Here is a 25,774-nt window from a genome sequence, read left to right as displayed (position 1 = left end):
ACACGAAACATGATTCTTCCATTCGGTACATCTATCTTACCATCCAGTGTTAAAGCCGGCTATTGTTCACAATTTGTTCACACTCACTTCACTCATCTGTTTTTGCTAAGAGGAAATGATCCTCCGCAGTGATTGACACCGCTCAAATAGTGCGTACACTGCGCACTGTTTGAGCGGCGCTCGACACTCTTCATTCAGTACCTTGTCAGATCTACAACAACCTTTGTCATTCTCCCATTTTACAAGACTGCTTCCCTAGCAGGCATCTATGTATTTTCAATTATTTAATCGGCGCAATATGAGTTAATACAATATGAGCTAAAACTAGCCATTGCGCCAGAAAATCCCATAACAATAGCTCTCGTGGGTAGCACAGTTGGTAGAATCGTCGTTCTCCCCACACCTGGTGTATAAGACCTGAGTTCGAGTCTCGTAGATAACGCCAGGAATTTTTATGGGCCTTTTTCACAACGTGGCTGAGTTAGTCGGTCTCAGGCGTAGCATGGTTTTCCTCCCGGAAACTCTGGTTTTTCGTCCTGCAAACAGAAAATCGACTTCAGAATACACGCAATTTACAGAAAATATATACGGAGTAATATGGCCTCAGTCGCTGATGCTCCTAAAACGTTACTACAACAACCCATAACAATAACTGTGGTCGATTTTCTTGGTTGCGGCTGAAACCAGATTTTTTGGGAGAAAAAATAATGCCAGCCGCGCCTGAGATCGACTAACTCAGCCACGTTTTCAAATTAAGAGGTAACAAAAACATCTTCCAACTTCCTCCTGTTGCAGACAGCAGTGCTGTTCGACCTCATTCCATTTCGTCCGGATTTTTTTCCTTATTCAATTTTTATTTTCGTTGCTCATACAATTGTTCTTCAAGTTTTCCTCATTCAGTTTCTTTTGGCCACCGTTTTCAGTCTGGGGAATGGGTGCATAGCACCTGACTCCTAAACCTCAACGAATGAGAAGAGAGGTATCACTTTATTCAGGCAAGAACTGCTCCTGCTGTCGCTTTCCCAACATTAATTATTTCATCCGGTTTCCCCTGAACTCTAGAAACCTAATTGGCATTTATAATCGCCATCATTACAAAATTTCCCACTGCGGCCGACTATGACAGTCTCTCTCCATCCCCCGGACCAGGATGGGCAGGATTTTCATCCAGCGAATCAGAAGACTGTTTGTTTGTTGTATCGTTTTAGGCTCATCAGCGAGTAAGGCCATATTGCATCATATATATTGTCGGTAAATGGCGTGTATTCTGGGGTTCATTTTCTGTTTTGGAGCTTCTGGGAGAAAAAAAATTATGCTCCCCTCGCCTGAGAACGAATAACTCAGCCACGTTGGTGAAAAGGCCATTAAAAATTCCTGGCGTCATCAACGGGATTCGAACTCAGATCTTTTCCACCGGGTTTGAGGAAGGGAGCAATTCTACCAACTGTCCTACCCGCGAGGATTCGAACCAAACGAGTTGACATGAAGCATACACAATTTAAAGACAAAACGTACTGAGCCCCCATTGTTTTAGTTACTTCAAGCAAATTGAAAACAAACATGTTTCAGGGGATGAAAAACCCAGTGTTCCTCACCGGAAAGCAGCTTGTGACTGTGGCAAGTTAATTGCAACTCAACTGAAAATGTCTTAGAAATTTCTTCAGACATTATTGGATTTGAGTCCAGAGTTTTCCAAACGAGTGGCCTGGAGTTGGAACTTGGACTGTATAGTGTTCAAGTCACCCAATCGCTCGTGAGCATCACATAAAGCTAAGTAATTTAATGAGAATTAACAGTTTTATATACAATTTATATAAAAAAAGTAGGACTAGACTAGGACAAGCAATGGATAAACCAACCAACAGAACAATGTACAGTGTTTGTACATTGCTCATGAAAAACTCCATATACTTTATAACGCTTCATTGTTTCCAGTTATAGAATGATAAGTTAAACTTCTAGAATCCTTACCATAAACACAACTTGACAATGAGCTTGATTCTCTGACCGAAGTCCACTGTAAACTAAGGCACCGATGCAGGTATAGAAGGCTACAGTTGCTAAGTTTCTAGGATCCCTGAAGGATTCTACTAAAGGTATGGTTCCCATTGTCCAATCGCAACACAGATCACAGGGAAACAAAAGGAGCCAGGCATTGACTGGCAAAAGAAAGTTGTAAGTCAGCTGACGGGTAGGGCTTTTGGCTACCGCTGCCGGATTGTCAAACCTTAAATGGAAGAAAGAAGAAGAATTCAATATGAGCATATTTTAATATACAGTATTGCGAACAAAAAGTATAACAAAATTGACAAGTGATATGTAAATGTTAAATAACGTATATCTACATTCATTAATACGTATGTCTACAGTAATATGCAAGTAAAAAGGTATCTGTCTGTACGATGAACCCAGTCGTCGAAGCGTTTCCGGAAGCTACTCCTTAAAGTTTCTGTGAGTGGTCGTTGTGGCCACAGATTCTCGACCTTGTTTGACGTCTCTGTTCCATTTGAAAAATTGCAGTCTTCTTATCTCCGTAAACTTTTGACCTTTAAATTACAGTTTCTCTAGCATTCATACCACATTGAACATGTGGTTGTATCGTGGTCCTGCCGTTCCGCGAATTAAATGATTAGCCCGTGTATTTTCTGTACTTTCTGTCTGACAACTTTAATGGTTTTGAGTTTTGCAGCATCTAACACTGAATGAATCTCTTCGTCCTTTCTGGTTTAGTTATATGATGTCAAAACGTTGGTTTGACTCTAAATGCTGGAAACCGTGATCCTCCAGTAGCTATCGATATAGTTACCATTTTAGTTCTCAGTTGCGCCGACCGGGCTAGACAGGTGGGTAAAGTGCCTGTCTGGTAACCCAAAGATGAATTTTTTTAATTGTAGTTGTTCGACGTTAAGGTTGCATTGGAGTTTGTGAACTATGCCATTGCTTGGGACATCTGTGTTTGTACGCCCTCTGTTGCATGAGCAACATTCCTCTGAGAAAAATCCATTTAGTATCCGTGACTACTGATCCTGCTGGAGGAGAGTTAGGATTCAACTCTTCCTTCTGTTTACTTTTCAGATGAGAAATGGATGGAAGGAAGAGTTGAAGTTCCGATTTCAAATAACAATTACGGTCCCAGAACTTTACAACGTCCCTCGTACATTTTTCATACTGTACAATACAATATAATATCCATATATTAAATCATATCTTTGAAACTTATATCTTTTCCAACGCTATCAAACTGTGCTTTAATACTTCAGCAGTTTGTTGCACTACACCTCTTACGTGTGACTCATTCCACTCATGATCATATAAAGCAATAACTGTCAAAAACCGTAGTTTTCAAAGGGAAATGTGGTTAAGTGTCCTGTCTTTCTAACATCGCTTTTAAAAATTAATTTCGTGTCAAACGTTGTCCTAAATTAGTCTCTGAAATGAATAATAAATATTAGATTAATCTTAATGGTTGTATAACCATTGTGGGAATTCTTATGTCTGTTTTTTGTGACTCATCGGAGAACCACATTGCCATTTATTGAAGTCCATTAACTCCAGAAATATCTCCGAAAAATTCCCTCAGTGCGGTAAGAACACGACATGGCTGTCAACCAACCTAGTGCCGACAAGGACCACAGTAATCTTAGCGAATTATATAATTAAATTTCTCTAGATTACCTCACTTTTGCTTTTCAACTTATAAGATCCGTAGAGAGTTTGATAGAAATGTAAATAGCTACTGTGGTAAGTAATTTGCGAAGTATGGCCCTTCATTTTAATGCTAATTGATTTGTGCAACGTGTGCTTCTTCCTTAGTGAATAAGGAACGCCTTATCGAAATCTTTGAAAGTGGAACCCTTCCCCCCATTCTGGACTCCTCCCCTTTTCCAACTCCGGCAAAGTTGTCAATTACATTTTAATTAAAATCCATGCCATTCATGGTTCCTAAGGAAGTTCCAAGAATTCAGCTTTTGTTATGTGTTCGCCATCGCTGCTATGATGGTCCACTGGAGTCAATAAATACTCTCAGATTATGCGTACGAAATTTATTGTTTGATTGTAACGTTAGAAATGTCTTTCATGGACACTTTGCACAACGTGATTGAAAATACTTTTCCCAAATAAAGGAGAGGGGATGGATGGAAAGATATTTAATAACGGATGAAATTAGTAACAAATACTATATAAAAGGAAGAAATTAAAAGGTGGGGAAATCTGCAGCTTTATTCAAAGACATACAATGCATGATGAAGGTACTTATAAATTACAGGGTTTGGAAAAATACATTGCAGTTTACGTCAATAATAACACTATTTACGTTAGATAATCGAGGAGGGGTGAACGTTAACTTACACGCTTGTTCGTTTGTTGTAATAGGATTTTAGGAGCCTCAGCGACTAAGGCCATATTATTATCTGTAAGTTGCGTGTGTTCTGTGGTCGATTTTTCAGTTTGCTGGACGAAAAACCCAAGTTTCCGGGAGGAAAAACCACGTTACCTTCGCCTGAGTCCGACTAAATCAGCTACATTGTGAAAAAGGCCCATAAAAATTCCTCCCGTCATCGGCGGGACTTGAACTCAGGTCTTTTCCACCCGATGTGGGGAGGACGACGATTCTACCAACTGTACTATCTACGAGGGCAATATGGTGATGGACGAAGTAATATGAAAACGTGGCTTAGTCCGACTAACTCAGCCACATTATAAAAGAGACCCATAACAATTCCTCGCGTCATCGATGGGAGTCGAACTAAGGTCTTTTTCACCCGGTATGGAGAGGATGGTGGTTCTACCAACTGTGCTACCCATTAGGGCAACTCTTACTCTAGTTAGTTTGTCTAACAGTAAGTTAAGCATTAGTAAGGCCAAATGAGGTAAAGAAACGGCCGTTTTCTGCATCATCCAAAAAAGAAAATCCAAATATTCATACTACTCCCATTCTCATAAGGTAACCATTCGATTTCACTTTGCACTTAGCCCGATTTTGCACTGCTTTAGCCACTTTGGAAGTAGCTGATTCCAGCTTTCGATTCCAGCGTTCGACAAATCGCTGCCCACAAACGAGATCAGTCTTCTGTTATTCTCAACGGTTTTATATTTGTACCTCCCACGAGGGAGAATGTGTATTTTGTGTCAGGGCGGCAAGCAGAACGTTGGTTCAATTCCGCCTCGTGTCACTGTGAAGATTCAATACACTGTAAAAAAGGCCAGATTTGTGAATAGCATTGTATTTGTCCCCCACCACGGGAAGGTAGACCAGTTCTACTATTTGCGCCACTGTTTCAAGATGAGACACTACCACGTGTGGGTAGCACAGTGGTAGCGTCACCGTCCTCCCCACACCGGGTGGAAAAGGCCCGGGTTCGAATCCAGTCGATGACGTGAGGAACTTTAATGGGCTTTTTTTCACTCCGTGGCTCAGTTAGTTGGTCTCAGGCGTAGATAGCAAGGTTTTCTCCCCAGAAACTGGGATTTTTCGTCCAACAAAACTGGCAAATCGACCACAGAACACACGCCATTTACAGACATAACACATAAACGGGTATATGTAATCTTTTACGGGAGACCCTAATATAATAATTTGAGACCCTACCACAGGAGGGGGGGTAGTGCTCAACTAGTGACAGAGAAACAGAATCTGGTGGCCTAGCCAGATACTGTGAGAAAAAAAAAAAAAAAAAAAGATGATGATGATGACTGTGTACATAGCAATAACACTGGTCGGCATCAATTTCCTCCCTGAAATAATTTCAACAGATTCTCGTAGGAAATATGTTCAAAAACTCAGATATTAGAAAGTTCTCATCACTCTCAGTTTTCAAATATCGTAGGTTAAATCGAAAACCAAGACCGGTAGTTGGTTTAATAATCTTTTCCATCTATTTCATCTATTATTTTATTTTATTTTTTCTAGAATATTCGGGGGGTTTCTAGAGCACTAGGGAGATTTCTAGAGCACTCGGGGGATTTCTAGAGCATTCGCGACTTCTATTAACTTTTCTACACGAGTGGCTTTTACATCAAGCAAGAATTTTCGTATTTCAAAAAGTGTATAAGTTTCAGAGAGTGGTGAACAAAGTGAACTGCTGTTTGTAAACAAGTGTTAGGCGCATTAGTGTAAATCGTGAACTTTAAATTAGAATATGTAAGGTCGAAGATCAAGATAAAGTAAGGGTTCCAAAGAGTTCTTGTAGCTCATGTTCAAGGAAATTAACAGGCTGGCTTAGAGGTAGTCACAAATCGATGCCTTTTGCTGTTCCAGTGATATAGCGGGAACCTCGAGATCACATAAACGATTGTTACTTTTTGCATGACCAATATTTCTGGTTTTTCTGGGAAATCCAAGCATAAAGTAAAGTATCCCACCATACCTTCTGCTCTAAGTCCGTTTCCTCACGATGATACAATGCCAGTGTTAGAGCCACCAGAAACTTATTTACTTGACTCTGATTCAGGATCGGAAAAGGAGTCTTCAGAAGTTGCAGCACCCAGAACGAGTACAGATCCAGACTTTTCAACTCTTGATACTGCAAAGCTGCATCTAATCACTCGGGCAGAATCGAGCGATTTAGTCAGAGATTTGGACCTTTCCAAACCAAGGCTGAATTACTAGGATCGCGGTTCAGCAGTGGAATCTCCTTGCAAAGGGTGACGAGAGGTTTCTTTTTATAGGAAAATGCAATCTGACGTAACGACCTATTACTCCATGGATGGTGCTTTGGTTTATTGTAACAATATCCAGGAATTAATGACAGAGTTGCATCGGGAGCACGTTCTCGAGCAGTGGAGGCCTTTCATTGATTCATACAAGATCAGTTTCAAAGCTGCTTTACTCCATAATGGAAATAAGTATCCATCTATGCCATTGCAGTTCACATGGAGGAAACGTACGAGAACCCACAGGTTCTTTAGCAAAAAATATGCTATCAAGAATACAAATGGAATATCTGTGCCGACCTGTGGTCGGCTTTGCTGAATGGGTTGCAAGGTGGATACACCAAATACTGCTGCTTTTTATGCGAGTTGGACAGCCGATCGAAGGATTGCCACTACAGGGTAAAAAAATGGCCAGATCGTTCAGAAACTACACCAGGCCAGAAAAATGTAGCACCTCCTTTGGTGGATAAGTAAAAAAAAATCTATTTACCTAAATGGCACACCAATCTAGGTTTGATAAAAAAAATATTTGTGAAAGCGATGGACAAGAAAGGAGAAGGATTTTCCTGTTTGAAGCAAAATTTTCCTCGAATCAGTGAGGTCAAGATAAATGAGGGAGTTTTGTGGGTCCTAAAATCAAACTGGTATTCCAAGATGAGGAATTCACTAAAAATTTAACTGCTACAGAATAAGAGCCTGGAAAGCATTCGAAACCGTCTGCCGGAATATTTTAGGCAATGAGAAATCACAAAATTGTTTGAAATTGTGGATGAGCTAATTTTAGCATACAGAGAGATTTGGTTTGCAACATGTCGTTAAAGCTTCATTTCCTATATTCCCCTTTAGACTTTTTTCCTGAAAACTTGGGAGGGGTCTGTGATTAACACGATGAAAAGTTTCACCAGAAATTTCTCAAATGGGAAAAAGATACCAGGGAAAATGGAGTTCAAATATGTTGGCAGACTATTGTTGGAATCTCGTACGGAGGGCACCAATGAACGATTATAAAAGGCAAAAAAATATGACAAATAAGTATTTTGTTATCAGATAAACATTTTTGAAAATAAAATATGGTTAACAGACCCATTGTTCAATATTTAGTACTGTCTGTAACATTTTCTTAAAATATATGAAATCTTTTTTTACTAGAAATTTAGTGTTTGCCTTTAATCCCTTCTTCCTTGAAACTGGTGGGTGTTACAGCAATACGCTTGCCATATTTGAATTCAGCAACGTCAAATCTACAAGAATCATCCTAAATGTTAACAGGGAGCGAAAAAAAAAATGATTTTTTTGCCGACCAGTGAATTAGATCTAGAGACTGTACACTTCTAGTTGTTGGCGTTATTATTCTAGTGAGGGCAAAGGTCCGAAGTGTGACCTCATAGTCCACCAGAGCATCCTCATGCTTAGGCAGTGACAAGGTGAAGTTTCCCTCGACCTTAGTCGGAATTTCTGATACCAAATTTGTTGCTAACCAAGTGAGGAGCTCATTTCTGGCATCTTTATTGTGATCTGGAGGTGGGGGGGGGGGTATGAATTCCAGGCAGCATCCTATTCGATTTGTGCTTCTCAGCGTGGTACTGACTGCTTCGATTGTCTCGCTCGTATCCTGGTCGGCAGTAAGGGATCATTAAAGAGTATTTCAAAATCCTCATCCCGTTGACTGCTGTCTCTAAAATTTCCAATGTGTTTGTAGAAGGTGTTTATAGGAATAAGATCCAGCTGTCCATCCATTGAAAACTATGTTTCGGTGAGACAGATGATATCGAACTCTGCAAGAAATAGGAGGAACTGGAGAGAGTGAAGCTTATTTTTCAGGCAGCAGACATTCTGCATAAACCTGAGAAATTTCCTTCATGCGATCTTGATTGCAAGAGATCCTTTTGTTGCTATGCTTGTATATCCCGACTGGGTTTGCATGTAGCTTAGTGCTACCCACGAGGGCTAATGTCCTTAGCCCTCGTGGGTAGCACAATTGGTAGATTCGCCGTCCTCCCCACACTGCGTGGAAAAGACCTGAGTTCAAGTCCCATCGATGCCGTGAGGAATTTTTATGGGTCTTTTTAACAACGTGTCTGAGTTAGTTGGTCTCAGGTGAGGACAGCACGGTTTTTCTCCCCTAAAGTCGAGTATTTCATCCAGCAAACAGAAAATCGACCAGAGAACACACGAAATTTACAGACAATATACACGGAGCAATATGGCCTTAGTCGCTGATGCTCCTAACATCCAATAACAACAACTGATATCCTTAGTGTTGAAAATGTGGTGAGGCAGGTTCACTACCTGAGCACTGGATTTTTCCTAATCCCTTCCGCTAGGTTGGCAGATTATTATGATCATTGGGAGTCGTGCCTCTTATCCTGGGTACAGGGATTAATAACACCCGACAAATGGTTACCCCCGGAGGATAAGTTTGGAACAGATGCATGCCTAGTAGATTCATCATCTATGTCTGCAGATTAACGCTGCATGCAAATAGTAGCGAACATTTTGTATAAAAATGTTTGTATTTGTATAGTCATTTCATCATTACTCGGGGTAATGCTGAAATTGTACAAATCATTACCCAGTATAATCTGGTCATACACAAAGTATTAAAACTTATTTACAACATTTATGTGTTAATTAAATGAATATATAAATATTGACGTACTTGTTAAACACTGGAAGCTGAGAGCCCATTATTTTAAGTCTGACAAGAAGCAAACACAGAATTCCCCCAAATAAAAGAAGCAGTCTCACAGACATCTCCCGTAGTGCTGGCTGAGACGGGCCCTTAAATGACGTCCACCACCTTTGAAGACGAAGTACTTTGGAGATCTTGAGCTGGAATAAAAACAATTTTTTAATAACTCGAAATGTATTCCGAAAAATACTGCCAATATAGTAGTAGCAGTGGCATGTGATGCAAGAAAGCAAGTGTATGAGCTTATGCAGCATCAGCCAAAAAAAAAAAAAAAAAAAATCACACCATTCCCTCCAAATGCCCTGTTCAGTTCCTCCTTAAATTTATTCAACCTATCAACTTCCACAACGACAGATGGAAGTTTGTTCCAGCAATTAACCACCCGCTGGCTAAAGGCAAATTTCCGCACATCTATTCTACATCTGTCTTTTCTTAATTTGAATTTATGCCCCCTTAGGTTCGTAATCTGAATAAGTGGAAGGATCCCATCAGAATTCAGCGTGCTGAACCCATTCAAGGCCTTATACACCTCAATCAGATCATCGCGCAGGTGCCTAGTCTCCAGCCACTGCAATCTGCAGAACTTAAGCCTATCTTGGTAAGAGGATCCCTTCATTCCTCTCACCAATCTTGTTGCCCTTCTCTGTACATGTTCAAGCAAATCTACATCCTTCCTAAAATGAGGCCTTCAAACCTGTACGCAGTACTCAAGGCGGGGCCTGACCATTGCCTTATACAGAGGGACAATCACCTCCTTCTCCCTGCTAACAAAATTTCTATATATCATTGACAAAACCCCATGACCTGCCCTGGCAGCCTGTCTGCATTGCTCAGAAAACTTTATATCTGACTGCACAATTACTCCCAGGTCTTTTTCATTTTCTACCACCTTAAGTGTAGTACCACACAGTTGGTACGTTTCTCTGGAGTTACTTCTACCCATATGCAGTACTTTGCATTTGTCAAGGTTAAACTTCAGTTGCCACTTCTTAGCCCATCTGCCCAAATTATCTAGATCCTGTTGCAGTACCACACTGCTATTACTGTCATTAACAACCCTGCCAACCTTTGTATCATCTGCAAACTTCGACACTAAGCCTAATATACCTTCATCAATATCATTGATAAATATACAAAACAACAGTGGACCTAACACCGAACCCTGTGGGACACCACTAATAACATTAGTCCACGAAGAGCAGCACCCATTGATTACCACCCTCTGTCTTCTCCCACTTAACCATCCTTTTATCCATTGTAGCAACTTACCCTTAATACCATTCTGCTCCAATTTGTACAATAGTCTTCCATGCGCAACAGTGTCAAAAGCTTTCCTGAAATCCAAATATATATCAAAATTATTTTTTGCATCCAATTCCTTTGTAACCACATCACAATATCCTATCAAATTTGTCAGACAAGACTTTCCCTTAACAAACCCATGCTGCGTCTGAATTATTGCTGCAGTCTTGTCTAGATGATCCTGCAATGCACCTTTAACCAGTGACTCCATTATTTTACCCCCGGAACAGAAGTTAAACTAACTCGTCTGTAATTAATCGTGTCACCCTTCGATCCCCCCTTTGTGAATTGGGGATACATTTGCACATCTCCAGTCCGTGGGGACCTCCCCTGAGTCCGAGAAGGCTCTCATAATTACGGCTAAGGGTTTGCTTAGTTGCTTTGCCGCCTCCTTTAATATAACTGGGCAGATCCCATCCACCCCAGGTGCCTTTCTTATGTTTAACTTCAACAATTTATCCTCCACTTTGCTCTCAGTTATTACAAAATCATTAAGCACCCTGCTACAATTTGATAATCTTCTGCCATTTTCAAACCTTAATAACTCCTCATGTGTGAATGTAGATGCAAAATAGTCATTCAGTTTGTTTGCTATCTGAGCAGGATCATCAACAGTCGAACCATCGATATCAAGTGGACCAATCAGATTCATCCCCTTCCTTTTAGAGTTTATATAAGTAAAGAAATCCTTGCTGTTTTTCTTAGCATCTTTTGCCAAAGATTTCTCGTAATCTGCCTTAGCCTGCCTAACCTCCTTTGTGACATGATTACAGACTAGCTTATATCTGCCATAGGCTTCTGAGTCGCTTGATAATTTATATGCATCCCATGCATTTTTATTCTCTGTCACGAGTCTCATTAGTCCATTTGATAACCATTTAGGCCTACACATTGAACAATATTTCTTAATAGGTACGAAACTTTTAGTAGCATCCACGATTAATTCCTTGAATGCTTCCCACTTAGAATTTATTGTTGGTAACATCGTCAGTTGATCCCACTGTACAGAAACTAAAAACTGTCAGAGACCACTGTACTCACCTTTACAGAAGCAAAAACCCTTTCCTTTACCGCTGATGGTAATTAAATCTTTAAGTAAATCCCACATCAGTACACTGTGATCACTGCCACCTAGTGGTTCCTTTATCTGCAAATTCTTAATACACGAATGATCACTGCTGATAACCAGATCAAGAGTATTACTTTCTCTGGTTGCCTCTCGAACATGCTGCTGCAGAAAACAATCATCCAATAAATCCTCAAAAGTCTGACTAGTGTGTGAGTGCCCAACCCACAAGTTCCAGTCAATATCTGGGAAGTTAAAATCCACCATTATAAGACATTCCGATTTACTAGCCCACTCTATTTCTCTGTACAATTGTTCATTGTACTCATTCAAGTCATTAGGCCTATAACACACTCCTACTCTTATTTTTGATTTCGCAGTGCTTATGTCACACCAAACTGACTCAATAGTGCACTGTTCATCTATATCAACTGGATGCACTTCTTTTGATTTTATGTTTTTCTTAATCAACAGCATAACACCTCCTCCCTTTCTATCCTGTCTATCGTTTCTGTAGACATTGTACTCCCCAAATTCCAGTTCTGCTTTCCTTATATCTGTGTGACATCACGTCTCTGCTGTCCCAACAATATCCGCCTTTGATGTCTTGACCAACACTTCAAATTCATCAAATTTAATTACTATACTTCTAGCATTGGTATACATGCAAGCATACATGCTCCTACTCCTAGTTACCCTAACACATCCCATATACCCACCTGTTTCATGATGACTGCCATCAGTCCCTGAAATCCCCAGCACCCCCTCGCTCCAGGTCGCTACTTATTCTAATATAAGTTGTGCAAGAATCACCTTCACCTCTGCCTGCGGCTACTTTTAACCTTTTAGTCTGTGAATCCCCCCCCCCAAGCTAACAGTTTTCCGACCGACCTAACACTGCCTGGATAGTATCAGCAAATATTCTTGCACCCTTTCTATTTAAGTGTATCCCATCCCTGTAGAAGCAGTCTCTCCTGTTAACAAGCACAGACCACGCATATAAATGTACCCAGGTAGGACATTTATATGCTAGGAGTCCTCTGACTTCTGGCAGTGATGAGTCAGTTGCAACACCCTCTCTCTTTCCTTTTCTATCTATCTATGTACACTTAATATATATAGGTTGGCTAGTTTCAATGTTCTGCTGAATGTCGTCTTCGTATTCTAAACAGCCACGGGCTGCTGGTATTGTTGGATCAGTTCGAGTGCCAACAGCAGCCATTTCTGCTTATATCTGAAGACGAGGGCTCAGCAGAATCTTAACCAACCTTCATTAAGTATAGATTAACGTGGTAACAGTTCAATAAATAACTTGAAACAAATTCTATAGTGTTATAACCTTTTCTGTAGTTTTAATTTAACTTCTAAATGCTAATTTAAGAAAACAACTAAAGTATTCCTATATGTTGAGTGGCCACTATTAGGTATACCTACCGTTTTCTTGAAATAGAACGGTCCGTCAGTGTGAGAATAGGCAAATCGAAAGATGGTTTTGAACGTGCGCATAGTAGTCGGTGCAGACGCGACGGTGTAATTATCTCGGACCCTACAACCCTGATAGTGTTTTCATGTGCGAATGTGCCTCGGATGTATCAAAATTGCACCAAACAACATTCAACCAACGACGATCTAATGGCTAGAAACAGCTCGTTGATGCTAGAGGCCAAAAGGAGACTTAGAAAACTGGTGTAGGGCAACAAAAGAGGCTACAAGTTAGTTAAATAACAACTTAATTCAACGGTTCAAATCAAAGAGGCTTTTCAACGTGCGAATCGTAGTACCATTTTACGGATGAGGTATTACAGTCAACGATCGAAGGGTTCCACTCCGCTTAGCAAAAAACAAGGTAGTATAATGGGCCTAGTTGTAAGATTTTAGGCGCAACTCAGGCCCTATTGCACCATACAATGTCTGTAAATTGCTTGTGTTCTGTGATCGATTTGCTGTTTGCTGGACGAGAAACCGGGAGAAAAAAATGCAATCCTGGCCTGACACCGACTAACAAGGCATTTTAATGGGCCTTTTTCACGTTGTGAAAAAGGCCAATAAAATTCCTAATCTCATTGACGGGATTCGAACTCAGATCTTTTCCATGCAGTAGTGGAAAAGACGGCGATTCTATCCACATTGCTACCCGCGAGGGTCTCCTGTTACTCTTCATCCTTCCATATCTTTCTCCCTCAACCTGCCGGTTAAACGTTTATCAACAGCGACCATACTCCGGTTTGTATGCACCCTTTTGGGGGAAGCCCAGCTGTACTTTTACTTCATAAACAGGAGAAAACCTGGACATAATACTTTTTGTTGTTGTTGTTGTAGGGTTTTTAGGAGCATCAGCAACTAAGGCCATATTGCACCGTGTATTCGAATTTCCGGGAGAAAAAACCATGCTTCCCTCGCCTGAGACCGACTATCTCAGCCAGTTGTGAAAAGGTCCATAAAAAGTTCTCAAGTCATCGATGCGACTCGGACTCCGCACATCGGGTGGAAGACTTTTCCGCCTGGTGTGCGGAGGACGGCGATTCTACCAACTGTGCTGCCCACAAGGGCTGACTTGATACTTGACTCTGGATTTGACAAACCTGGACACTTATCTTCATGGATTCTTTCCTCTACATTCAGCTCCATGGACTCTCTACATTCAGCTCCATGGACTGTGGCTCTTCGTACCTGTCATTGACTTGTAACTGCTACCCGGCTTTTGCTGGGTGGGATTTCTGTTGCCAGCAGTCTCTGACCATTCATGCCACTGGCGATCTACACAGCAAACTTGCTGTGTAACTTTCATACCCATCCCTTGGGGTTCCCCCAACTCTGGGGCCTCCATCCTTCGCTTGGTGAAATGTTCGGGTCTTCATTGTTAATTGTGGATATGTTCCTCTACATCCACCAGTTTCTCTTCCTTTTACTGGCCTTTTCTTTCACTGTTTCCTCCCACTACTGTAACTTTTTTTTTTTTAACTTCGTCGCCGTGCAGGACGCTCAGGCGACCCTGGCGGAGACCAGCCAGAGAAGCAATCTCTACTGCTTGGTTCAACTCTTTATGGTGTGTATAGGCGTCTCGGTCCCACCAGGGGACAAGCGGCTGAGTAGCCAGAAGAACTACAAAACACGACACAAATCTACATAAACTCCACAAGCACACACACACACTTCTGGCATTTGCGAGTACTGTTTTCTTCACAAGAGCTGATAAGTCAGTTATGGGAAACCACCAATTGCGCTTTAGCAGAACACCATGTATACTATGTACTCCGGTTTGTAATAATTACTCTTCATGTCGTAGCTTCGAACCTTGAGATTTAGGCAGCGTAGCTAGTCAAGAGCCAAATTAAGCAACTGGAGTACATAACTCGCTATCGTCGATCTGATGTATTTGGTATAACCAAAATTTTGTACTAAGATGTCCTTTACAAAAAAAAAAAGTGAAGAATCTTCCTCCTTTTAATCATTAAGGTAGTCTGCGCAGATTTTTCTACATCTATTTCAAGCCTGATTAGCTGAAAGTAATTGCCATTATCTCAGATTCATCTAATTACACACTATACTGCCACTTTATTAGGAACACTTACCTAGTAGGGTGTTGAGCCTCCTTTAGCCTTCAAAACAGCCAGAATTCGACTAGGCATGGATTAAACAAGATGCTGAAAACGTTGCGCAGGAACGAAGTACCATGCAGACATGAGTGTTTCACGCATTTCCTTGAGATTCGACGGAGGTGTCGGCTTGCAGCAAACAGCCCTTTCCAGCTCGTCCCAAAGATGTTCAATAGGATTGAGATCCGTGGACTGAGCGGGCTACTGCAGCAAAGAAAAGTCATTATCACGTTCCTGGAACCATTCCATAGTGATTCTGGCTTTGTGCACCGGCGCATTATCCTGCTGGAAGTAACCATCTGACTGAGGATAAACTGTCAACATGAACTGATGCACTTGGTCAGCAACAATGTTTACCTACGATGTAGCATTCAGACGTGAATCTATGGGTATCATTGGACCCAACGTGTGCCAAGAAACATTCTCCACACCATAATACTGCCCCCACCACCTAGCACAGTAGTCGTCATACATGACAGGTCCATGGTTTCATGTTGTTTTCGCCAAATTCTGAACCCTCCATCAACATGATGCACCAGGAACTTCGACCCGGCCCCGAGTGCCAAGCGTTTCTAGTGATCAGGCGATATCTCTGCGATTATAAAGCGATTTATAAAGTGATAGTGATACACATTTATAGAGTTTAAAGAAAATTCTATATTGTACATATATATATATATAGTTGCTGAAAAGTACCAGGACAAAGAATCCTAAGAAAGGAAAGACATCTTTCTTTTATTTATTTTCTAGTTCTACTAACTACTAATCAACTTCTGCTTGGTCACTAGGTGGCACCGCTCCTGCCTCCCCGTGGCGGGGCCGGAAACCTGGGAGGAAAAGCTCTCACTCCCAGGGCTAAAAGGAGCAAACATGAATGATCCAAATATCACAACCACAGATCCCAAAGATCCGACTCCTTTGAGTCGGAAAAATGAATATAATGAGACAAATGTTACCAAAAGACAAAAAAAGGACATAACATCGCTTCATGCACCTACCTTTCTAGTCCTCCATTCAACATCAGAACAGCCATTGGGAAAACTGTCGCCATTTGTATAATTAAATGCCTAGAAAGTGTAGCTGGAACATCAAAAAATGTCGAGACTGAAATCAGGCGACATTTTAGTCGAGACAGCCAGTGCCAAACATGCAGAAAGACTGCTTCAGATGAGAACTTTTGGAGGGATCCCAGTAGCAGTCTCTCTCCATAACAGCCTAAATACATCAAAAGGAGTAATTTCTGAATGGGACCTTATTAGTGTCTCAGAAGAAGAAATTAAAAATGAGCTAGAAGATCAAGGTGTCATTGCTGTGAGAAGGATTAATGTAACTAGAGATGGTATACTTACTCCAACCAGAAATTTGATACTGACCTTTAACACTCCCAAACCACCTACATCGGTAAAGGCCGGATATCTAAATTGTAACATCAGACCATACATTCCGAATCCTTACAGCTGCTTTAAATGCCAAAAGTATGGTCATTCACAAATGGCATGCCGTGGAGTTCATATCTGTTCCAACTGTGGATCTCAAGATCATACCAATCAGAACTGTCCAGCCGAGCAACTGAAGTGTCCAAATTGTAAGGGGGATCATTCCGCCTATTCTAAGAACTGCGAATTCTGGAAAAGAGAAAAGCAGATTCAACGATATAAAGTAGAACACTCCGTCACATACCAAGAAGCTAAGAGAACTGTACTGCCGACTATTTTAAACAGACCTTCCTATGCACAGGTCATAAAGAATCGGCGTACAATAGAGACGCAAACAGATTTCACGATTCCCCCAAAGAAGTCTATTTCGGATTGGGCACGAGGTCTTCTACTTATCACATCCCAGCCAAAACGAAAAGAGAAAGTCACAAACACACCACTATCTGTATCTCCAAATGCAAAACACTCAGAAACAAAAGCCACAGAAAAACGTAATATCATAAGCCAGAAGCCAACGGAACAAATGGATACAGAATTGACCAATCAAGCAGAGGAATCAGTACTAGAGATTTTTGCGGAAGAAGAGATGGATACCGGCAAACCATATTTTCCAAAGGAAAAACATAAACTTGAAAAGCTTAAAGCAACAGCTAAGAAACAGTCTGACACTTTCTCCAAAACCAAATAATGGGGATTATAATCCAATGGAACTGCAGAGGTTTCCGCAATAATATACATGATATATATGATCTGATTGCACAGCATACCCCGCTGTGTCTTTGCCTGCAAGAAACATATCTCAGACCTCAAGACTCTCCCACAGTAAAGAACTATATCACATACCGTAAAGACAGAGTAACAGGTGGCACGACCCATGGTGGTGTGGCAATTTTGGTAAATTCACACATTCCTTCCCAAGTTCTTCCACTAAACACAACCCTTGAGGCGGTTGCAGTACGCATAGCCATTAAATCTCTCATAACCATTATAACAATTTACGTTCCCCCAAACCAAGAATTACAACAACAAGACTTGGAAGATATATTAACTCAGTTACCTCCACCCTTCTGTATACTGGGAGACCTCAACAGACACAGTCCTATGTGGGGAAACACAGCCATAGACCGGAGAGGAAAACAGATCGAAAAATGGATAGAACAGAATGACTTAACCCTGTTGAATGATGGCACACATACATACACGCATCTTCCATCGGGAAGCAGCACAGCTATCGACCTATCATTATGCTCCCCAACATTATTTCCAATACTTGATTGGTCTGTACACAGAGATCCTCTCAGCAGCGATCACTATCCAATAATCATTTCCATGATATCAGGAACCACATGTCAGTCACGTAGAAATCCCAAATGGAAAGTAAATGAAGCGGATTGGGAAAAGTATAAATCCATTGTAAAATTAGATGCAGATATTATCAAGCAAAAACCGTTAGATGCAGCAGTACAATATGTAACAAATAAACTAATCCAAGCTGCTGAGCAGACTATTCCAAAAACATCACCACACCTTCCAACACATCCAAAACCATGGTGGAATGAAGAATGTTCACACGCTAAAAGAGAGAGAAATAAAACCTGGAATAATTTCCGAAGATGTCCCACTACAGAGAACCTAGTATTATTCAAAAAGGCACGAGCGCGAGCCAGGTATGTTAGAAGAGCCAGTAGCAAAGCATCCTGGATAAAATTTGCATCCACTTTAACAAGTTCCACACCATCTCAAACTGTCTGGAATAAAATCAGCAAAATGAATGGCAGATACCAGATTAATCCACCTCCAATCCTAAACTGGAATGGACAAATCACCGCACAGCCTTCAGAAATAGCCAATGCACTGGGCGAAACCTTTGCCAAAATATCAGCAACCACATCATATACTCCTAATATATCAAATATACAAGGCAAGAATAGAAAAACACAAACTGAATTTTTCCACAAGAAATGACGAACAGTACAACCTTCCGTTAACTTTCCATGAATTAAGAACAGCTCTGTCGCAGACAAAGCAAAGCGCTGTAGGACCAGCCTAAATTCACTACATGATGATAAAGGAACTTGACCACCAATCCCAAATGGCATTACTTGAACTGTTCAACAAAATCTTTCTAGAAAACCAGTTTCCAGATAGTTGGCATCAGGCAATAATTCTGGCCTTCCCAAAACCGGGAAAGGATCTTTCTAATCCACGCAACTACCGTCCAATTGCTTTAACAAGTTGCCTAGGCAAAGTTATGGAAAAAATCATCAACGCTCGCTTAATGTGGTATTTGAACAGTAATAATCTTCTCGACTCGGCACAGCATGGTTTCAGGAAAAATCGCTCAACACTAGACCTACTCATAAAATTAGAAAACAGTATACGGAATGCCTTCATCCGAAAGGAACATCACGTCATGATCTGCTTTGATATAGAAAAAGCTTACGATACGGCATGGCGTTATGGAATCCTTCAAAACCTATACCTCCTTGGTTTACGTGGAGATCTTCCTAAATATATCCAAAATTTCTTGCAACACAGGACATTCCAAGTTAGGCTGCAGACAATCCTTTCAAAGGTTTTCATCCAAGAAGAAGGAGTGCCTCAGGGGTCTGTGCTTAGCACGACCCTGTTCGCTATTAAAATAAATACAATAACCGAGCAAATTCCAAGAATCGTTGACACAGCTTTATACGTTGACGATTTCAGCATTTCCTATCACTCTCAGAATATGCGAAGTATAGAACGGCAGCTACAAGGAACAGTAAACAAAATAAGCAAATGGGCTCAAACAAATGGCTTCCGGATTTCCACACAAAAAACTGCGTGTATACACTTCTGTAGAAAAGGAAACCTACACCCTGATCCTGAATTGAAACTTGACGGACATATTATCCCAGTAGTACCAAGCATAAGATTCTTAGGACTTCTTTTGGATAAGAAACTAACATTCCTTGATCACATTAAACAACTCAGGCTTTCTTGCTTAAAGAAATTAAACATTCTCAAAGTTCTTTCCGCACCAACTTGGGGAGCAGATCGATATACACTTCTCAAACTTTATCGATCTATAGTTCGTGCCAAACTAAATTATAGAGCAGCTGTTTACGACTCAGCTAAACCAAGTGCTTTGAGATGGTTAGACCCCATACACCACAGTGCACTCCGTATAGCACTCGGCGCTTTTCGAACTTCACCTATACAAAGCCTTTATGCAGAAGCCCATGAACCTTCATTGGAGCTTAGACGACAGAACTTGTTATTGCACTATGCCGTCAAGATAAAATCTATCAGTGATCATCCAAATAGAGATTTTCTGTTTTCATATAACTGGGAAAACATATACCAAGCCCATCCACGGATGAATCGACCTGCCAACATCCGTCTGATAGATTTACTACTAAGCCGAGAGCTTGATTATGACAACGTAGCTACTGCAATTACACAGACCATTCCACCATGGTGCATAGTTCAACTCATATATGATATGTATTTTCAAACCCTGGGGGAAAAACACTCTATCCAGAAAAAAACTACCAGCAGTTATATGCAGCATACAAAGAACAATATCCACATCACACTTTCATATATACAGATGGGTCTAAATCAGAGACTTGTGTAGGCGCTGCAATTCATTTTGAGGATCGTACCTTCATCCAACAACTCCCAAAAGAATGCAGTATTTTTACTGCTGAATTACAAGCCATTTCAATGGCTATAAACCAAATCAAACATAAACAGATAGCAAACAGCATTATTTTCACGGACTCGCTTAGCTCTGTTACTGCCTTGCAGAACGCAAATACCAAAGGACACCCAATCCTACATCATATCCAATTTTCAGTATCAAAGGTATTACAAAGAAATCACAATATCAGAATCTGCTGGATCCCAGGCCACACAGGAATAACTGGAAACGAAAGAGCAGACAAAGCAGCAAAAGAAGCTTCCACATCTGATTATGCCTTTCATACAATGCCATATACAGATTACAAGTCCTTGATCCACCAAAGCAGTATAAAACAATGGGAAAAACACTGGCTAGATCAGACTAACAACAAACTTCGCCTAATAAAAGAAACACTTCGACCATGGTCTACTTAGCTTCCGATCGAATAGACAGGAAGAAGTGATCCTCGCTAGATTGCGAATCGGGCATACACATATGACTCACTGTTATCTACTCAGAGGTGAAGACCCCCCCTCAATGCCAAAACTGTCAAGTTCCGCTGACTATACAACACTTCATGGTGAACTGTCCAAAATTTCATAGAGAACGTCAAAGAGCCTTTCAATCAATAATGAATAAACAAAACAATCTAATGCTTAAAACAATTTTAGATGACCAGCCAAATATAACCGAAGTTTTCTACTTCCTTAAGTTAACTGGATACTTTCAAAACATAAAATTAATAGTACACCTTTTATAGAGAAGCTACACAAATATATATAGCAAAGTCTTGGTTCTGCCATAACCCACAAGTAAAGTAAAAAATGCTGATATACAAAACTCTCCTACCTAGGCTAGGCGCATTATAGCCTAAGCTGCTCTTGCGCCAATAGCTTGCAAATAACAACAACTTCGACTCGTCAGACCAAGCAACTGTTTTCCAATCTTCGATAGTCTAGTGTTGGTGTTGCTGTGCCCACAGGAGGCGTGCTCTCTTGTTCTTCATTGATAACAAAGATACGCAATGTGGCCGTCGGCTGTTGTAGCCCATTCGCGACAAAGTGCGACTAGTGGTCCGTTGCGATATTTTGTGCTGCGCACCAAGGTTGTATTGTGACATGATGTGTGACATTGTGGCCCGTCTGTTTGCTTGCACAATTCTAGCTATCCTCCTCTGACCTCTCTTCAACAAGCGGTTTTCTTCCACAGGAGTGCCGTTAAGAGCATGTTTTCTGTTCGTTGCACCATTCTCGATATACCCTTGAAACTGTGGTGCGTGAAAAGTTCAGGAGAACTGCCGTTTCAGAGATGCTTTGTCTAGCACGTCTTGCATGTTACTACCGTGCCACGTTCGAAGTCCGTTAGCTCACTCCTTTTCCACATCCTTGCTACGGTTTGTACGCTTAACTGATACTAGAAAGGTTGTTCTGCTGCATTTATATCCACAACTGTGGTTATGTGACTTGTAACGTTATGTGACAAACCGTGTCCACATCAGGGGTGTATAAAGTGGCAGCACAGTGTATTTTAGAAGACATCTGAACGCCTGTACTGATGAAAACATGCAACTTTGTTTACTTCCATATCTTTCTCCCTCAACCACCTCATAGATCTTTGGCAGTTTTGCATTTCATTGCATTGATACCCCCCCAAACAGGTGAAATCTGTATAGATTTCCTGGAATATTCTCTTGCAATTATTATTTAATAACCTTTGAAAAAAATAGGGTGCTGTGACGATTTCAATCCCTTTTATACTGGACAAATACTGTTTGTAAAAGTTCAGGGTGTTTTTTGTGTAAATTCATAAACCGGGATGAAGATTACTTAGTTTAATGATTCCTGTAATGTTTTTACTGCTATAGTACACTGAGTGGACATAAATCATGGAATACCTACCTACTAACGGGTAGGCCCAACTAGCGCCCGGATAAGGGCAGTCACACGGCAAGGCATTGAGTCCAGTAGTTCACGAAAGCGTTCCACAGGTATTTCCATCTATGGTTGCTTCCCCGCTGTCCATAATTCGTCGCATTCCTGGATGAAGGATCCAAAGTTCGAACGGACCTTTCCACAGCATCTCAAAGATGCTCCACAGGTTCATGTCCAGTGAACAGTCAGGCCATTCCATGGTGGTAAAATCTACGGAATGCTCTTTGAACCATGTTCTAGTCACCACTGCTCTGTGGGGAGGAGCATTGCACTGTGGGTGCACGATGACCATGAAGGGATGCAGATGGTCTGCAAGGATGGATACCTAACCTGGACCGTTCAGAGATGCGTCTAGACGTATCAGAGGTCCCAACAGGTGCCAGTTCAATACGCCCCAGACCATTACCGACTATCCACCTGCCTGAATGACGGGTGCATAGCTTCGTGCGGTTTCCGCCAGATACGCACCCTCCCGTCCGCTCGAAATAACTGGAAACGGGACTTATCGGACCAGGAGACCAGTCTCCAATCATCCAAGGTCGTCCAGTGCTGATGTTCTTTCGCCCAGTTGAGGCGTACAGTGCTGTCGTGGTGTTAGGAATGGTACTCTGGTGTTCGGCAACTCCCATAACCAATTGCGGCTAATGATTGCCTGGTGGTCTTGGTGGAAATGTTTCTGGCACCTCCCTCGTTGAAGTCGGCGGTGATTTGTGCCGGTGTCACTCTCCAGTAGGCTATATATATATATATTTTTTTTTTTTTTTATTATTATTTTATTATTATTTTTTACTTTTATCATTATTATTATTTTAAATTTTTTTTTATTTTTTATTATTATTATTATTATTTTTTTATTTATTTATTATTATTTTTTTTATTTTTTATTATTATTTTTTATTAATTTATTTATTTTTTAGGTCCTAGCCACTGAAATCCCAGGAAACTAGGTGGCAGGACCTGCGGAGCAACTCGTCATGATGCTGGACACCCGGCTAGCCTCCACGTGGCAAGGTATGGGCAACGTCGGGCCCCACCAGGGGCCAGGCGGCCAATAAGCCGGACAAACAATGGGCACAACAGATCACACTGCACAGACATGACCCACACACTTTCAAGTCTCTGGCTTGACAGTATACTGTCCTCGATACAGCGAACATACGCGGAGATGGGAGAAATCCCAGGCGCCGTCTGACACGAACATACCTTATACCTTACTATACCTTCTCCAGTAGGATGAGAGAGAAAAAAAAAGCTTTAGGATCACTGCAGGTGTGGCAGCAGGACAGATGGGTAAACCCCCACACCGGGAAGCGCACCAGGAAGTTTATCTCAGATGTCGGCCGAGTATACCCTAGAATCCCGACTTGGTTCTCACCGGGCCTGCAAGCAGCATACCTGTTTACTGGACATGGTGCAATCAATGCCAAGCCTTCCTTACTTGGAATCGAAGACGAGCCTTCTTGCGCCTGCGGCAGTTTAGAGAGCTGGCAGCATCTAATGTGGCGCCTCCGTAGCCAGGTGGGAAGGAGCAGCAGTGCGTAGCACACGCTTCTTGATTAGATCGGGGTTCGAGCCCGTCACCACCAAATACGGAGGATGCGGAAAGGTCAGGAAATGACTACCGCATATCCCGGTGCAATATGGCCTTAGTTGCTAATGCTCCTAAAAACCAAACTACAAACAAACAAACAGCATCTAATGTACGACTGCCAGCTCTATGACGTCCTCTGCAGCATATTAATAACAAAGATAATGTATTCACCCAGAGGACAAGAACACCACATAAGTGTAAAGTGTAAAGTGTAAAGTGTATTCGTGTCAAACGGCACTAGGGGTTTTCCCCCATCTCCGCGTAGTATACATTGTCATGTGAAACAGAACACTGCTGAGGCCAGGGATTTAAAAGTGTATGGATTTTGTACATGTGTACTGTCGTGTACCGTTGTTCATCTGGTCATTTAGCCGCTGGACCCCTACTGAGGCCCAACGTTGCCCACACTTGGCCCCGTGGAGGCAGACCAGGTACACCAGTATTACATTATTTACTCTGGCAGGCCCTGCCACCTAATTTCCTGAGATTTCAGTGGCTAGGGCCTATAAAAAAAAAAAAAAAAAAAAGGGGGATAGACACTAGAGGTTTAGATAAGGCCGAGATATGTTTTAAATGAAGGTTATGTTTAATTTTCCACATTGAAGTTTAGTAGCTTGCAGTGGGACATTCACGGTCGGTAAAGGTAGAGTGGGGGAAGACTGAAGATTGGGGGGAACAGGTAGAAGTATGGGAACGAAAGAGAAGGCGATCCCAGGAGTGTCAGTGGAGCAAGCCCCACCAGGGAGAAAAGGGGGGGCAGGGGAGGGGATGAGACAGAGGCCCATCTCTTCCCCTTCCCTGCCTAGGGATAGGGTTTTAAAAGAAGAAAATCTTTATTGTACAGTAAAGATACAGATACAATAAGTGAACTGGGAAAAGGTGCCCAGTTCAGAACGCCAGGCGACGTGCTGCAGCAGAGTTGCTGTGGTCATGTGGTCCAGTCGTTGCGTCGCACATGGGAGAAAGAGTCCCGTCCAGAGAGAGATCATTGTCTAGTAGGAGTCCGCATATATGGTGTCGGATCGTTATCATTTGCGATGGATGTTAAATCCTAGGAGAGAGAGTGAGGTCCCACCAAAATGGCCATAGTCTGGTTCAGTTTGGATGCTCATGTGCAGGGAGCTTTGGGCTAACGGCGTGCATTATTGATTGCAATTTGTGTTCTCCTTCTTGCAAATAAGTCTTGTGCAAATTTGGCGAGCGCACTATATTCATCGAAGCTGTCCAGGAGATGGTGTTCCCGGTCCTGAGGTAAGTAAGTTAGTCTGGTGATTAGGATTCCACGTAGGTCGTCGTACAGTGGACATTGGTGCATCAAATGTTGCCAGCTCTCGCGTTCCCCACATGGACAATGTGGGTCCTCCACAAGCCGAAAGGCTGCAAGTTTTTCATTGAAAGGTCCGTGACCCGTCAGGATGTAAGTGGAGTGCAGTCCTGGGTGGAGCCATGGCGGTGATTTAGGGTACACTTTGTGTATGTCCGGAAGAAATTTCCTTGTCACTTCTCCTTTGGTGCTGTTTGTCCAGCAGGTTTGCCATTCTTGTTTTAGATGCGCCAATAAAACACCACATACTGCACATGAAAGAAGAATACCAAGCCTTCATCTCCTATGCCCAAGAGCTCTTCACAAGAAGACAAACAATCATCGCGATGGAGCGCCACTGATCTTGTGCCACCACACAACTCACAAATGGCAAATAGCCTGACAAGCAAAATGACAAGGTTGCAGACAGCAGCTTTCTAGGACTCGACTGCACAGCACTATGGCTACCCCAAGTGGTGGAATTCCAACTTAAAGTGACAACAAATACGGACTTGACAGACTCTATATCAACCACC

At 41.7% G+C, this 25,774-nt stretch overlaps 1 protein-coding gene across 1 annotated transcript in view; it reads right to left on the bottom strand.

Moving 5' to 3' along the window:
- The window catches only part of LOC150082346 (protein O-mannosyl-transferase TMTC3-like), a 257,040-nt gene that overhangs the window by 108,483 nt on the left and 122,783 nt on the right, over positions 1-25,774 (bottom strand). The window contains exons 7-8 of the mRNA XM_090380488.1: positions 9,314-9,486; positions 1,972-2,227 (exon numbers count right to left, since the gene is read on the bottom strand). Coding sequence (XP_090236614.1) covers positions 1,972-2,227; positions 9,314-9,486 — 429 coding nt within the window. The remainder of the gene's footprint in view (positions 1-1,971; positions 2,228-9,313; positions 9,487-25,774) is intronic.

This window comes from Mastigoproctus giganteus, chromosome 8 (assembly GCF_048544385.1).
Source record: "Mastigoproctus giganteus isolate SK-2022 chromosome 8, ASM4854438v1, whole genome shotgun sequence".
Taxonomy (NCBI): Eukaryota; Metazoa; Arthropoda; class Arachnida; order Uropygi; family Thelyphonidae; genus Mastigoproctus; species Mastigoproctus giganteus.
The sequence above is the reverse complement of the archived record's forward strand: the minus strand, read 5'-3'. Positions and strand labels throughout refer to the sequence as shown.